This window comes from Nycticebus coucang, chromosome 18, assembly GCF_027406575.1.
Source record: "Nycticebus coucang isolate mNycCou1 chromosome 18, mNycCou1.pri, whole genome shotgun sequence".
Classification (NCBI taxonomy): Eukaryota; Metazoa; Chordata; class Mammalia; order Primates; family Lorisidae; genus Nycticebus; species Nycticebus coucang.
The window spans coordinates 51,422,320-51,437,293 of NC_069797.1; the positions used below are offsets into that span (position 1 = coordinate 51,422,320).

At 48.7% G+C, this 14,974-nt stretch overlaps 1 protein-coding gene across 5 annotated transcripts in view; it reads left to right on the plus strand.

The window, feature by feature from the left end:
• Positions 1-14,974, plus strand: part of MRPL27 (mitochondrial ribosomal protein L27) — a 30,923-nt gene that overhangs the window by 118 nt on the left and 15,831 nt on the right. The window contains exons 2-4 of one of the 5 annotated variants that reach the window (XM_053567837.1): positions 3,389-3,514; positions 4,007-4,074; positions 9,061-9,372. In XM_053567837.1, the coding sequence (XP_053423812.1) occupies positions 3,389-3,514; positions 4,007-4,074; positions 9,061-9,357 (491 nt within the window). In that variant the 3' untranslated portion in view covers positions 9,358-9,372. The other 4 variants (XM_053567838.1, XM_053567840.1, XM_053567836.1 and 1 more) reach the window with 4 other exon arrangements.

Genomic DNA, 14,974 nt, shown 5'->3' on the forward strand with positions numbered 1-14,974 from the left:
GATTCAGCAGGGAGGCCGGGAGGTGGGAACTGATGCCTGAGAAGACCCTGGATGCGAGGGGAAGTGTGGGGCACTAGGTTTAGGGGGCCGGCGGTCGCTGATCACGTGGCCCTGCCTGGGCGGAGCTGTCAGGGAGAGCGTTTGAGTAGCTTCTTTCCCCTTGCTCGGGAGCACGGATCTCTTCCCTGACGTTTCAGAGTTTGTGTGGGCGGTGGCGGGTTTGTGTGGATCCCTTTTTGTAGAAAAGATTAGTATGTCTAGCAATGGGTCATTCTGGCAAAAGAAAAAAAAAGGCAAGATGAAAAAAAGAATTAGGATTAATAGCACTGGTACGTTGGAGCTCAAAAGGTAATTTATTCATTCAACAGATTGAGGGGTAGGTATTGGGAAAATCAGCAGAAAACGTGACGACATGGTGTTTAGCCCCCGAACGGTTCCTTCCAATGTGTAAGTTAATAACAATACACATACAAATAAAATAATTGTCTCTCTCACCTTTTCCTTCACGAGAGGGATCCACTTTCAACTCTCTTCGGAAGTACTTTAAACTTACTCTTTGTTCTTCTAAATAAAATCTCTCTTTGTTTTCCTGGAAAAAATAAAATCTCTCTGTGTTTTCCTGGAAAAAATAAAATAATTGTAAAATTGACTCGGTGCCTGTAGCTCAGAGGCTAGAGCGCCAGCCACATACACCGGAGTTGGCAAGTTGGAATCCAGCCCAGGCCTGCAACTACAACCAAAAAGTAGCTGGGCGTTGTGGCGGGCACCTGTAGTCCCAGTTGCTTGGGAGGCCGAGGCAAGAGAATCACTTAAGCCCAGGAGTTGGAGGTTCCTGTGAGCTGTGACACCACGGCACTACCCAGGGCAACAGCTTGAGACTCTGTCTCAAAAAGTAAAAGATAATAATAATTGTGACAAGTGCTGAAGGATGACAGGAGGTCTCGCTCCATATTGAATGAGGGGCGGGAGAGTGACTTAATCTAATTTTCACATTTTGAAAAACAACCTAATGATCTTATGATGTAAATAAGTGGAAATGAGATGGGATGGGAGGTTGTAATAGTCCTGACAGAGATGATTTAGCCAAAATGTTACTGGTAGCAGTGAGCTTGAAGGGAAATGGATGGATTTGAGATGTGTTTTGGAGATAGAAGCTACAGAGCTTTCTGGTGAACTGGATTGTGTGAGGTGAGCAAAGAAAAGGAATATGCAATGACTGTTTTCTGCCTGAGCGACTGAGTAGATGGTGGCACCCTTTACTTTGAGGAGAACAGAGAGTAGGGTGAGGAGCAAAAAGATCTGTGAATGAAATAGCAAAAGTCCAGTTCCTGAGCTTAGAGAGTGAATTAATTAATTAATTAATTAATAGATATTTGAAGGTAGGTAGATCCTTGCTGAGCATTTAATATGTTGTCTCTCTGAGCTCCCCCGCCCCTTTTTTTTGAGACAGAGTCTCCCTTTGTCACAGCTCACAGCAACCTCAAACTCTTGGGCTTAAGCCATTCTCTTGCCTCAGCCTCCCAAGTAGCTGGGACTACAGGCGCCTACCACAACGCCTGACTTTTTTTTTTTCTGAGACAGAGTCTCACTTTATCACCCTTGGTAGAGTGCCCTGGTGTTACAGCTCACAGCAACCTCCAGCTCTTGGACTTAGGTGATTGTCTTGCCTCAGCCTCCCGAGTAGCTGGGACTACAGGCACCCACCACACCGCCGGCTATTTTTTTTTTCCCTCGGGGCTGGGTTTCAACCCGCCACCCTCGGTATATGGGACTGGCGCCCTACTCTGAGCCATAGGCACCGCCCTCCTGGCTATTTTTTTATAGAGATGAGATCTCGCTCTAATTCAGGTTGATCTCAAACCTGTGAGCTCAGGCAGTCCACCCACCTCTGCCTCCCAGAGTGCTAGGATTACAGGCATGAGGCACTGGGCCCAGCCTCTTTTCTGAGCCCTTATCTCTGGTCCTTTGCTCCAGCTAATCTCTGTTCTCATGAAAATGTCAGAAACCTTGGCTCCTGGAACTCTGAACTTACAGGTTCCAGACACCATAAGGTTTCTAAAGACTGGCATAGTCCCTAAACCATGGCTGTGTCTGGAGAGCTGAAGACAAAGATTTCTACCCAAGACTTGTCACATAGCAGGGATTTCTGTCTTAGTATGAATGTTAGTTCATTTTCCTTTTAAAGATAAATGTTGGCCACGTGTGGTGGCCATGCCTGTAATCATAGCACTCTGGGAAGCTGGGGCCGGTGGATTGCTTAAGCTTAGGAGTTTGAGACCAGCCTGAGTAAGAGTGAGACTTTGTCTCTACTAAAAATAGAAAAACTAGCCAGGTGTCATGGATGGTGCCTGTAGTCCCAGCTACTCTGGAGGCTGAGGCTCGAGGATCATTTGAACCCAAGAGTTTGAGGTTGCTGTGAGATATGATGATGCCACAGCACTCTCCCCAGGGTGACAGAGTGAGGCTCTGTCCCCCACACCCCCAACAAAAAAAAGGAAAAGGAAAAAATAAATGCCAGTGAGTACTTTGGAATGAGTATGGAGAGGTCAGATTAACAAAGGGCGGTTTATTGGTCCTATTGGACCTCTGCTTGATGGGCTTTGGGAAGAAGGGGTCTGGCCTTCTGAAATAGCCAGGACCAACTAGCCAGGCATTGTGGCAGGTGCCTGTAATCCCACCTACTGGAGAGGCTGAGACAAGAGGATCACTTGAGCCCAAGAGTTTGAGGTTGCTAGGTGCTATGATGCCATAGCACTCTACCCAGGGTGACAGTGAGACTGTCTCAAAAAAAGAAATGGACAGGATTCTGTGGAAGCCACGGTCAGGTCACCAGCCCTTTTTGTTTACAAGCATCGGGTGTGTGGATGAATGGACAGTTAAGAAAATGGTGGGTGAGGCTGAAGCAGAAGCCTCTCTCTGGGTGTCCTGCTGCTGGGCTCAGAGTCTGGTCCCTTCGTGGGGCATGAGAGTCAGTGGAGCTTTGAATCAGGCCATTCTGTGATGTCCTTTTGCTGACTTCCTCTGTTTTTGTGGTGTTTTGTTTCTCCTCAGCATATTCAGACTAATGTGTCAGGACCCAGAGCACATGGTGTATATTTTATTTTTAATTTATATTTCACTCCTCCCCTCATCCCTCACCCCTACTTCCAACACAATACTAACACCTAGGACAATACAAGGAATGAATTGCTCCCTACTATGGGAGAAGGCCGAGGACTTCCAGGTATTCCCTGAAAACCACTCAAATGTAGCATTTCTGCTCCCCTCAAATAACTTTATCTCCCTTGTCACCTCTCAGTTTAGCAAATAGCCTGTTGAGGCAGAAAAAGAGAGTGGGATTGGGAGCCTGTCTTTCTAAGCAATGTTTCTGTTTCCTTTAAATGTACAGCCCTGCTGAGCCCCTCTCCAGCTACAGCTCTCGCCATCAGAAATGCATCCAAGAAGACAGGCGGCAGCTCCAAAAACCTCGGGGGAAAGTCATCAGGCAAACGCTTTGGCATCAAGAAAATGGAAGGTGAGCATGTGCCTTGGCTTCCATTTCCCAGCAGCACTTTACCCTTGTGTTCCTTAGGAGCGTGGGGAAAACCCCACAAGTGCCTAGCCCTGCTGTCCACCAGAGCATTTGGCTCGCTAGATAAAGGGGGCAAATAAGACCTGAAGAGGGGGAGGAGCTGAGGGGAGGTGCTAGGTGTGAACCTTAGCCTTAAACTAGAGGCAGCTGTGCTGGGTGGAGGACCAGGCACTGCTTGTGTTGGGCTGTCTAGGAGTTGTTTTTGGTCAGGGGTAGGCTTAGAGGTTGGTGTACAACATTTGGGCCATCATGTTTTCTTTTTTTTTTTTTTTTTGCAGTTTTTGGCCAGGGCTGGGTTTGAACCCGCCACCTCTGGCATATGGGGGCAGGAGTCCTACTCCTTTGAGCCACAGGTGCCGCCCCTCCATTATGTTTTCTTAGTTTGCTGTTCTCTCTGGGGCCTGGAGTCAGTGCACTTTTGAACTTTTCTTCTAGGTCATTATGTTCATGCCGGCAACATTCTTGGGACTCAGCGCCGTTTCCGCTGGCACCCAGGTGCCCATGTGAGTTGCTCTGTGGCTCCCCTTTTGTCTTTCCTAGGGTCACCTCTTCATGCCCCAAGCACAGTAATAATAATTGTGTTTGTTGTGTGCTTAGCAAATGGCAAACAATGTGCTGATTCCTGTGCCTGCATTATCTCATTTCATCTTTACCATATCCCTATGTGGTACGTATCATCTCCACATCACAGGCAAACTGCTAGGGACTTACAAATCAAGTAACTAGTAGGGTTTGAACCAGGTCTGCTTGATTTCCAAATCACTTATGTTGTGCCTCAGTATAGCATTAGGCTGGCATTCTTGGTTTTCCTTTCTTTTTTTTTTTTTTTAACTTATGTTTATTTTAATTATTTAATTTATTTATTTACTGTTTTTGAGACAGGGTTTCACTCTGTTGCCCTGGGTAGAATGCCATGGTCTCATCATATCTCAGAGCAACCTCAAACTCTTGGGCTCAAGTGATCCTCTTGCCTCAGCCTCCCGAGTAGCTGCCTATCACAATGCCCAGCTAGTTTTTTCTATTTTTAGTGGAGACAGAGTCTCACTCTTGCTCAGGCTGGAGTTGAACTCCTAAGTTCAGGCAATCCACCTGCCTCGGCCTTCCAGAATGCTAGGATTATAGGTGTGAGCCATTGTGCCTGGCCTCTGGGTTCTCCTTTCCAACACTTGGTTCTTGGAGCATGAGATTTCTTGTGATCTTTTTTTTTTTTTTTTGGAGACAGAGTTTCACTTTATCGCCCTTGGTAGAGTGTCGTGGAGTTATATAGCTCCTACGCTTGGGCTTAAGCGATTCTCTTGCCTCAGCCTCCCAAGTAGCTGGGACTATAGGTGCTTACTACAACAAGATGGTCTCGAACCTATGAGCTCAGGCAGTCCACCCACCTTGGGCCTCCCAGAGTGCTAGGGCATGAGCCACCACACCCAGTCTGATATGTTTTAAGATATTTTTTGAGTCTTAGGAAACTAATTTCAATTTATTCATTTTTCAGGATTTTAAGAATTCTTCCTTTGCATAAGCTTATTAGTAGATGGTCAGAAGATAGCTTGAATTTAATAAAATGTAATTCAGTGTGTGCTAGAAATTAGGTCCATATCAAGTGGGGATTTCAGTTTCAGCAAGTTGGAATTACTGTATGAGGTAGGAAAGTTTTGTTAAGGCAGAACTATACTATACCTTTCTTGTTATTCTTTTTTTTTTTTTTTTTGCAGTTTTTGGCCGGGGCTGGGCTTGAACCCACCACCTCCAGCATATGGGGCTGGCGCCCTACCCCCTTGAGCCACAGGCACCACCCCTGTTATTCTTTTTTTTAAACTTTATTCAAATTAACATGAGGGTACAATATTTAAGTTACATTGTTCTCAGTTCCAGGGTAAAGTTTCATTTCATTTGTATAAGAGCCTCTCCTGGGCAGCGCCTGTGGCTCGGTCGGTAAGGCGCCGGCCCCATATACTGAGGGTGGTGGGTTCAAACCCGGCCCTGGCCGAACTGCAACCAAAAAATAGCCGGGCGTTGTGGCGGGCGCCTGTAGTCCCAGCTACTCGGAAGGCTGAGGCAAGAGAATCACTTAAGCCCAGGAGTTGGAGGTTGCTGTGAGCTGTGTGATGCCATGGCACTCTATGAAGGGCCATAAAGTGAGACTCTGTCTCTACAAAAAAAAAAGAGCCTCTCCTTCTTGTTATTTTTTTTTTCTTCCAGCTACAACACCCGGCTATTTTTTTTTGTTGTTGTTGTTGCAGTTTGGCCAAGGCCAGGTTTGAACCTGCCACCCTCCATATATGGGGCCGGCGCCCTACTCACTGAGCCACAGGCACCGCCTATCCTTCTTGTTATTTTAAATATTAGTTTCCTTTGTAATCATTTCCCCCAGCCCCTTTTTTGATAATTTTAGTGGACGCAGAAAGGCTGACAATAACCTATACTTATTTCAAAGATGCTAATTATTGTATGAATTGAATACATATGTAGTAGCTTTATCTTTTTTTTTGACAGAATCTCTCTTTGTTGCCCTCAGTAAAGTACTATGGCGTCATAGCTCACAGCAACCTCAAACTCGTGGGCTCAAGGGATCCTCTTGCCTCACCCTCCTGAGTAGTTGGGACTACAGGTGCCCGCCACAACACCCGACTCTTTTTAGAGACAGGGTCTCACTCTTGCTTGGGCTGGTCTCAGTTCCTGAGCTCAAGTGCTCTACTGGCCTCGGCCTCCCAGAGTGCTAGGATTATAGGCATGAACCACCACACCTGGCATAGTACCTTTATCTTTTTTAGAACTTAAGACATTGAGTGTGTGGCTATGTTAACTCAATAAAAGCTAACTTTTTTTTTTTTTTTGAGACAGATTCTCACTTTATTGCCCTCGTTAGAGTGCTATGGCATCACAGCCCACAGCAACTTCCAACTCCTGGGCTTAAGTGATTCTCTTGCCTCAGCCTTCCAAGTAGCTGGGACTACAGGTGCCTGCCACAACTCTCAGCTATTTTTCTGTTGCAGTTTGGCCGGGCCCGGGTTCGAACCTGCCACCCTTGGTATATGGGGCCAGCGCCCTACCCACTGAGCCACAGGCGCTGCCCAAAGCTAATATGTTTTGAGCTAGGCAGTATTCTAAGCTGTTTATGATTATTAACTCATTTAATCCTCAAGATTGCCCTGTAAGTTAACATTATCCCTATTTTTTTGTTTGTTTGTTTTGGGTTTTTTGTTTTTGTTTTTTTTTTTAGAGACAGAGTCATTTTGTCACCCTCGGTAGAGTGCTGTGGCATGACAGCTCACAGCAACCTCCAGCTCTTGGGCTTAGGTAATTATCTTGCCTCAGCCTCCTGAGTAGCTGGGACTATAGGCTCCCATCACAATGCCCAGCTATTTTTTTGTTGCAGTTTCGCCAGGGCTGGGTTTGAGCCTACCACCCTTGGTATATGGGGCCGGCGCCCTACTCACTGAGCCACAGGCGCTGCCCTATTTGTTTTTTTGAGACAGAATCTCATGTTGTCGACCTTGGTAGAGTGCTATGGCATCACAGCTCACAGCAACCTCAAACTCTTGGGCTCTAAGTGATTCTCTTGCATTAGCCTCCCAAATAGCTGGAACTATAGGCATCTGCCACAATGCCCAGCTGTTTTTAGAGATGGGGGTCTTGCTCTGGATCAGGTTGGTCTCAAACCCCTGAACTGAGGCAGTTCTCCTGCCTGGGCCTCCCAGAGTGCTAGGATTGTAGGTGTGAGCCACCGTGCCCAGCTGTTATCCCCATTTTGCAGATGAAAAACTGAGGCACAGCAAAGTAAAGTAACTTGACTAAGACCACGTAGGAATAAGTATTAGTGCTGGGATTTGAAGCAAGCATCCTGACTCCAACAGAGTTTGGGTTTTTTTTGTTACTTTATTTTATTTATTTATTTATTTTTGGTGTGGTTTTTGGCCGGGACTGAGTTTCAACCTGCCACCTCCAGCATATGGGACCGGCGCCCTACTCCTTGAGCCACCAGCACCGCCATTTTTATTTATTGTTTTGAGACAGAGTCTCAAGCTGTCACCCTGCGTAGAGTGCTGTGGCGTCATAGCTAACAACAACCTGCAACTCTTGGGCTCAAGTGATCCTCTTGCCTCAGTTTTTCAATTTTTAATAGAGATGGGGTCTTGCATTTTATTTTTGTTTTTTTGCCCAGGCTGGTCTCGACTTCGTGAGCTCAAGCAATCCACCCACCTCAGCCTCCCAGAGTGCTAGAGAGTTTTTTTTTTTTTTTTAAATCAGAGAGAGAGAATAGTGCTAGATTGCCTAGTGAAAATTACCCCACATCTATCTGAAGTTCTAAAAGAAAAGAGTTTAAAAAAAAAATTAACTTTATATGCAACACTCTATTTCATATTTCTCATGTGAAATGCAGGGTTGGAAATAATACCTATTTCACAAGGTAAAAGGGCTTGCATAAGTATTAGCTGATGTCACTATTATTATTATCACCATTATTATTATTATCATAAACTTTATCTGTATAGCTTTGGTCTGTACTTTTTTTTTTTGGCCGGGGCTGGGTTTGAACTTGCCACCTCCGGTGTACGGGGCTGGCACCCTACTCCTTTGAGCCACAGGCACCGCCCAGTCTATACTTTGAGCAGAGTCTTAAATTTATAGATCAGTGTATAGATGAAAGCGCACATCAAATTAATGTTTGATATGACAACTCTAGTGTTTCTGAAGTCTAAGTGAAGCTTCAGGGGCATTGATGTGGGGCATCTTCCTCTGCCTGGTTTGTAATCTGTCCAGTGTGGCTTCTGACAGCTCCAAGTATCAGCCCTCTGGGACTAAGCACTGGCCAGTGTTGGCTGTTGGGAGTGTTCTTGTCCCTCCTTTGTTATGAGTCAGTAAAGAAGCAGAAGCTAAGGAGGTACTAAGCAGTGGGAAAGGGGACCTGAGGTGGAGCTTTCTGAACCTGTCCCTTCAGCCCCAGGGCCTGAATCCTCATGAGAAGTCTTTGGCAAAGCCCTGCCATGGACTGTCCGGCTCTCTGTCCAGCTGACCCAGGTGTGTGTTGCAGGTGGGGCTGGGGAAGAGGAAGTGCCTGTACGCCCTGGAAGAGGGGATAGTCCACTACACTAAGGAGGTCTACGTGCCCAATCCCAGAGACTCACAGGCTGTGGATCTGGTCACCAGGCTGCCCAAGGGTGCTGTGCTCTACAAGACTTTTGTCCACGTGGTTCCTGCCAAACCTGAGGGTACTTTCAAACTGGTGGCTATGCTTTGATACCATTGGACAGAGTTTGGAGCCCAGGTGACAGAAACTGAAGGTTGAGATGATGATAAGGCCTCCTGAGGAAGAGATGTGCTTGGTGGACAAGTCTCTGCAGGAGACTCTGTGAAGTGACTGCCGAGAAATTCTTTGGGAGACGTGACCAGGGGCCAAAAATAAAGTTACCCAGTCACAAGCCTGTGGTACTTGGGTACAAACCTGGATGGAATTGCTTACTGATTTGTTGGCTCTTAACTATGTTCTCTAGGGCACACCAGGGGGGATTCTCGAAGCGGGAGAGACGCCCCATCAGAATGAGGAAATGAGAAGAGGGGGCTTTGGAGGAGGAGATTGCTTCAGCACACCACCTCCCAGAGGGGAAGGAAGAGGAGAATTCGTGCCTGAGGGTGTCACTCCTTCTCTTGGATTCAATAAAGTCCAGGGCCTGAGCCCTAGGAGGAGTGGTGGGGGGAACCAATATAAGAAACAACACAGTCAGGTTTCTTTCTCGGAGCCACATGCAAAGGTAGCTGGGCCTGCAGCCCTAGAGATGGCCACATGGTAGCCCCCTGTCTGCCTCTGCAGGTCCAGGCTAGACAGGAAGCTTGTGGGATGGCAGGAGATCCTCCTCAGAAGTTCGATCAGGCCCTGTCTGCCCTGGAATATCTAGGACCTTCCGTGACAAGCCTGAGTGGGAACAAATGGCTTCCTTCTGCTTACCCAAAGAGCTAGACACATTAAGCCCACATTGTTTTCTGGTTCTTGATTTATTTCCAGCCTTAAACAACAGCTAAGAATCTGGCTTCAGGAATCTCCATGAAGGCCTATAGTGGGCTGGGACAGACCTTCATTGTCATATCAACTGTGACCTTCAGAGGCTTGGCTTTGAGTAGAGGGGCCAGGAAGGAAATCTCAGCTGGGGAGGACAGTCATTCCTGGCTATTAGAGGTAGATGGTGTTGATGGCAGCCCCAGAGAGGAGCTTATTAAGCCCAGTGGCTTCCTTTCAAGAACTCTTCTCTGCCCTGAAGGCAGGGGTTCCAGGGATTGAGGACAGAAAAACCTCCCTATTCTGAAATTCTGCCTTGAACTTGTTTTGTTAACCTCATCCTCAGGGTACATGACCTTATAGTCTTCACTTCCTGCAAAACCTTGGCAATAGTGTCCTGAGCTTTGTGGGGATTTGCTTTGGCATCTTTCTGGTTGAGGGCCTTAGGTACCAGGGCCCAGCTGGGGTAATCCTTCGGCAGAGAGATTGGTAGGGGCCACCTTCATAGGCTCAATGCTTTGCCTTCCAGTTCACTGGAGAAGTGGGAAGGGGAAGACAAGGGTGGTTGCTCCCTCCTACACAGTGGAGTGTTTCCCTGAGCAGGGCAGGTGGCTGTTTCTTGGGAGGGGTGAGCAGAGCCAGGGTTGGTGCTGCAGGCAGTGACCTTAGGGCTTCCTCATAGCTTGGTGGCAGCTGGAGGGGCGGAAAAGCACGTGCATTAGTCATTTCCACACCCTCCCACCAGATACATACCTCCTTTTCTTTGGGCTGCTGCTTCCTGAGTCTCCTCTCCTCTTTTTTTTTTTTGTAGAGACAAGAGTCTCACTTTGCCGCCCATAGAGTGACATGATGTCACATGACTCACAGCAACCTCCAGCTTTTTTGGGCTTCTGCGATTCTCCTGCCTCAGCCTCCCAAGCAGCTGGGACTACAGGCGCCCGCCACAACGCCCGGCTATTTTTTGGTTGCAGTTTGGCCGAGGCTGAGTTTGAACCCGCTACCCTCGGTATATGGGGCCAGCGCCCTACTCACTGAGCCACAGGTGCCACCCCTCCTCTCCTCTTAAAGTTCCTCTCCAGTGGTCCTTCTAGAAACTGGTTGGGTCCTAGTGCTGTTGGCTTCCTTCCCCTGAGAAGGCCTCCCTAGCCTGAGGTCTGCCATTGTTCCCTCTGCCCAAAGAGGTAAAGTGGGGCCTCCAGCCAAATCTTGGTGATTTCCACTAGTGGTCCTTTCCTTGTTTTGACCCAAGGGGCTTTAATTGGGCATTTGTAAAAAGAGTATTATGTATAAAGCTCTTTCCCCAAGGGCCCAAGACTGTCACCTCTCTGCAGGCCCAGAGCCCGAAGCGCTGTGCAATCAGCTAGTGAATTTGCTGCTGCCGATTCTTCTTTCAAACACTCATAGCTGGCCAGGTGAGCTGGCTGCCACAGGGGCAGCTGGTGGCTCCTGGGCAGCTGCACACAGAATACCTCGCCCCCATACGGATAGCCCTGTGACTAAGAAAAGCCAAAGAAGCCAGCTTCTATCTGGATCCTCTTCCCCAGAGTGAGCCTAATTTCAGGGATACTGCACTGCCTCCTCTCGTCTAAGAAACTGCAGCCTTCCCCTCTCCTGCATTATTTTTAGTCCCCCCTAACCACACTAGGCCCCTTGCTGGCTTTAGGACCCAAGCATACCCCTATAACCCAGCTCCCAGGTGGAAGCGCCAAGGATCCTTACCTGCATTCCTAGGGACTCTTGGCTGCTTTCCATTGGCTGGATCACAGTGGGGCATCCCATGGTGCTGAAGTGGGGAGAAGGGCAGTCCTGGGAATCATGAAGGGCAACTCTAGGTGAAGCTCAGGATTTAGGGTCAGCATGCAAAGAGAACAAAGTCCAAACTTCTTGCCCCTTTTCTCCATTGAGGCCAAAGCACAAAGCTCAGACCCTCAGCATTTCTGAAATGCACTTGGTGTAAAGAGATTACTCTCCTCTCTGGTCACTAGCTCATTCTCTAATCATCTGCCAGTCAGCTCTGATGATCTTTAGAGAGAGAGTCAGAAAGCCGCCTCCTGAAGGTATCCCTCCATCCAGCAGGCTGGTGCCCAGAGCTGAGGGATCAAAGCCTGGGGTGAAAGCAGCTCAGATTTCTTTTGCTTTCTATACAGGACACCAAGTGGTACCCTGTCCCTGGGGAAAGGACTGGCCATGCTGTAGTTGCCACTTATCTCTCCCACAGAAATTGGGGCTCAGTGCTTTCCCTGGAAAGGTAGGAAAAGACTCAAGTCTTCAGTGAGCAGCTCTCAGTCTTCTTTTTTTTTTTTTTTTTTTGAGACAGAGCCTAAAGCTGTCGCCCTGGTTAGAGTGCTTAGAGTGCCGTGGCAACACAGCCCACAGCAACCTCCAACTTCTGGGCTCAAGTGATTCTCCTGCCTCCGCCTCCCAAGCATCTAGGATCACAAGCACCTGCCACAACGCCCAGCTATTCTTTGGTTGCAGCCGTCATTGTTATTTGGCGGGCCTGGGCTGGATTTGAACTCCCCAGCTCAGGTGTATGTGGCTGGTGCCTTAGCCGCTTGAGCCACAGGCACTGAGCCAGCTCTCAGTCTTGAATCCTGTTTGACAATGGCCAGGGAGGGGCCTAGCCAGGATCTTATTAACCCTTTCCACACTGCTGCCCTGACCCTGAGGGAACACAGGTTGGAAGCTGCTGAGTTCTTCAGAGAAAATTGATTCCACTGGCCCCTTCCATACTGAATAATTGCTTCTCCTTGGCCAGAGCGCAGATGCCCTTTGGTCCAGATTGGGGTGGCAAGGCATGAAAGCGAGAGGTTGATGGGTAAAGGTACTACATGTTGGCTGGGACTCTGAAAGAAGTGGCAGGTGCACAGGACCTGGCAGCACTGGGGATTGCGCTGTCGCAGCAGCAGCAGGGTGGCCATGATGAACACCAAGGATGAAACTCCCCTCCCCCCCCAAAGGCACAGTTAGTGGGCAGCCTGGACCCGACAAACATGGGCCCATTTCCTCCCACTCCAAAAGTTGGTGTGGGAATGGCCCGTTTGGTCTGGTATCAGCTTGACAAGCAAGGCAAACTAAGGTACAGAAAGCTCTCTTTGGGCCACCACATCTGTTCTCTGGGACAAAGATTTGCAAGGGAGAGCAGAGTAGCCTTATCCCATCTCCACCTTCTGCCCAGGAAAGGAGTACTTTGTATGTATAAAGGAAGTTTTACAGAGGGACAAACTCAGTGGGAGGAGCAGATTCCCTTAAAAACAGTAGATTCGGGCAGCGCCCGTAGGTCAGTAGGTAGGTTGCCAGCCACATACACTGAGGTTGGTGGTTTGAACCTGGCCCGGGCCAGCTAAAACAACAATGACAACTGCAACAACAACAACAAAAACAAAAATAGCTGGGCGTTGTGGCAGGTGCCTGTAGTCCCAGCTACTTGAGAGGCTGAGGCAGGAGAATTGCTTGAGCCCAAGAGTTTGAGGTTGCTGTGAGCTGTGATGTCACAGCACTCTACCCAGGGCAACAGCTTGAGACTCTGTCTCAAGAAACAAACCCCCACCCCCCAAAACAGGGGCAGCTCCTGTGGCTCAGTGGAGTAGGGTGCCGGCCCCATATGCCAGAGGTGGCGGGTTCAAAACCAGCCCCGGCTAAAAAACTGCAGAACAAAAACAAAGAAAACAGTGGATTCGAGGAGGCAGGTAAGGACCCAGGAGTCTGAATTCCCAGTCCCTTTCATGTTATCAAAGACTGGTATATTGTAGCACTTGGGACTGATGGTGCTCAGTGATCAAAGGGACCTCAGGGATCAAAGACCAACCATACACAGCATTCTTCCCAAGTGGCTTGGGGAGGGATGTTGCTCTAGGTGACCCTACAGAGGAAGAAGCTGGGCTTCTAGATTATGGTGAGGGGCCAAAGGTGCCTCTGCCTCAACCCTGGGACTCAGAATGGCAGTGGGTACTCACCAGTGACCACGACTGTGGCTAGGAGGCTGTTGTCCATGGTGATCTGTCCACATGGAGAAGCAGTGGCAAGGGGTGCCAGGAAAGGACATCAGCCTTGAGTGCAACCAGCAGGCCCACAAGGCTGCCCTTCCCCAGGTGCCACACCCCTCCCCAAGAACCCTGGCTGAGAGGAACAGCTTCATTCAGAGCAGGGGCATCTGCAAACAGCTCTGCAGGCTCTCAGGCTCGCCTGCCCCTGCTTGTCCTGGTCGATACCATGCCATGGCCTAGTGTTCTATAGATGGCACTGCCTTCTGCATGCCTGGCAGCTGTGAGAGTTCCTCTCTAACCTTGGGGTGAAAGTGTTGGTAGGAACAAGCCTGGCTTCTGCCGAACCTGCCAGCTAGGGGAGCTCCACTCGCCCAGATCTCTGCACTTCTCAGTCCCGGATCCCTCCCAGCCTGACTGCCCATCTCCACTTCCCATTGGCCCAAGTAACTGGGCTCTGGGTGCCAATTGGCTGTCCTCTGGTCTTGGCTTCCACCTTTAAAGGAGCCACGGTGTCTGTGGTTGCCCTGGAAACTGAACACACTGGCCACAAAATACAAAAGCCTCTCTGCCCAGGCTCTCTTCCCTCCAAAGCAGTTATTGTGCAGCTCTGGGGACCCCACCGCATATCTGCCTGGGCTGAATCCTGATCTTGACCCCGGGGGCCCAGCCAGGGGAAGATTTCAAAGAAGCCACAAAACCCCAGAGCCTCCAGGCCAGAGCTAACCCAACAGAAAGATGGGGGTTGGAGAACCCTGTCTGTCAGGAACTCAGGCAGAGAAGCCAGACAGCCTCACATTTGACTTTAACAGGGAAGAAAATGAGGAGTGCCTCCATCCCCCAAGCACACCCTCTGACTAGGTCAGCAGTCCTGGAGCCTGGTCTTGAATCCTGCAGTGTTTCTAACTTAAGGCCATCAGAGCAGCTGGGGTGGGGCTAGACCTCCAAAATTCTCATGCCTGCCTGCTTTAAAAATATACCCTTGCTGGCTTCCCACCTCAGACCAATTAACCAGAATTCTCAGTCAGGATCATAATTTACCAGGCTAAAGAAGAATGCAAACTGTAAATGTTTATACCACAGGTGACAATTATAACCAAGACCTGGTGTACTACATGTACAATGGAGAATGGCCTGGGACACAAGCTACAGTCCTGCCTTAAACCCATAGGCTGGCTTGTGAGCTTTTGTCCAGCAGAGTCTAAATGTTCTGAGATTTATTGCCTATGCCCAATATCCTGAGCCCAGGTAATTTTTCTTTTTTTTTGTTTTTAGAGACAGAATCTCACTTTGTCACCCTCAATAGAGGGCTGTGCCATCATAGCTCACAGCAACCTCCAACTCCTGGGCTTAGGCGATTCTTTTGCCTCAGCCTCCAGAGTAGCTGGGACTACAAGTGCCCACAATGCCTAGCTATTTTTTGTTGCAGTA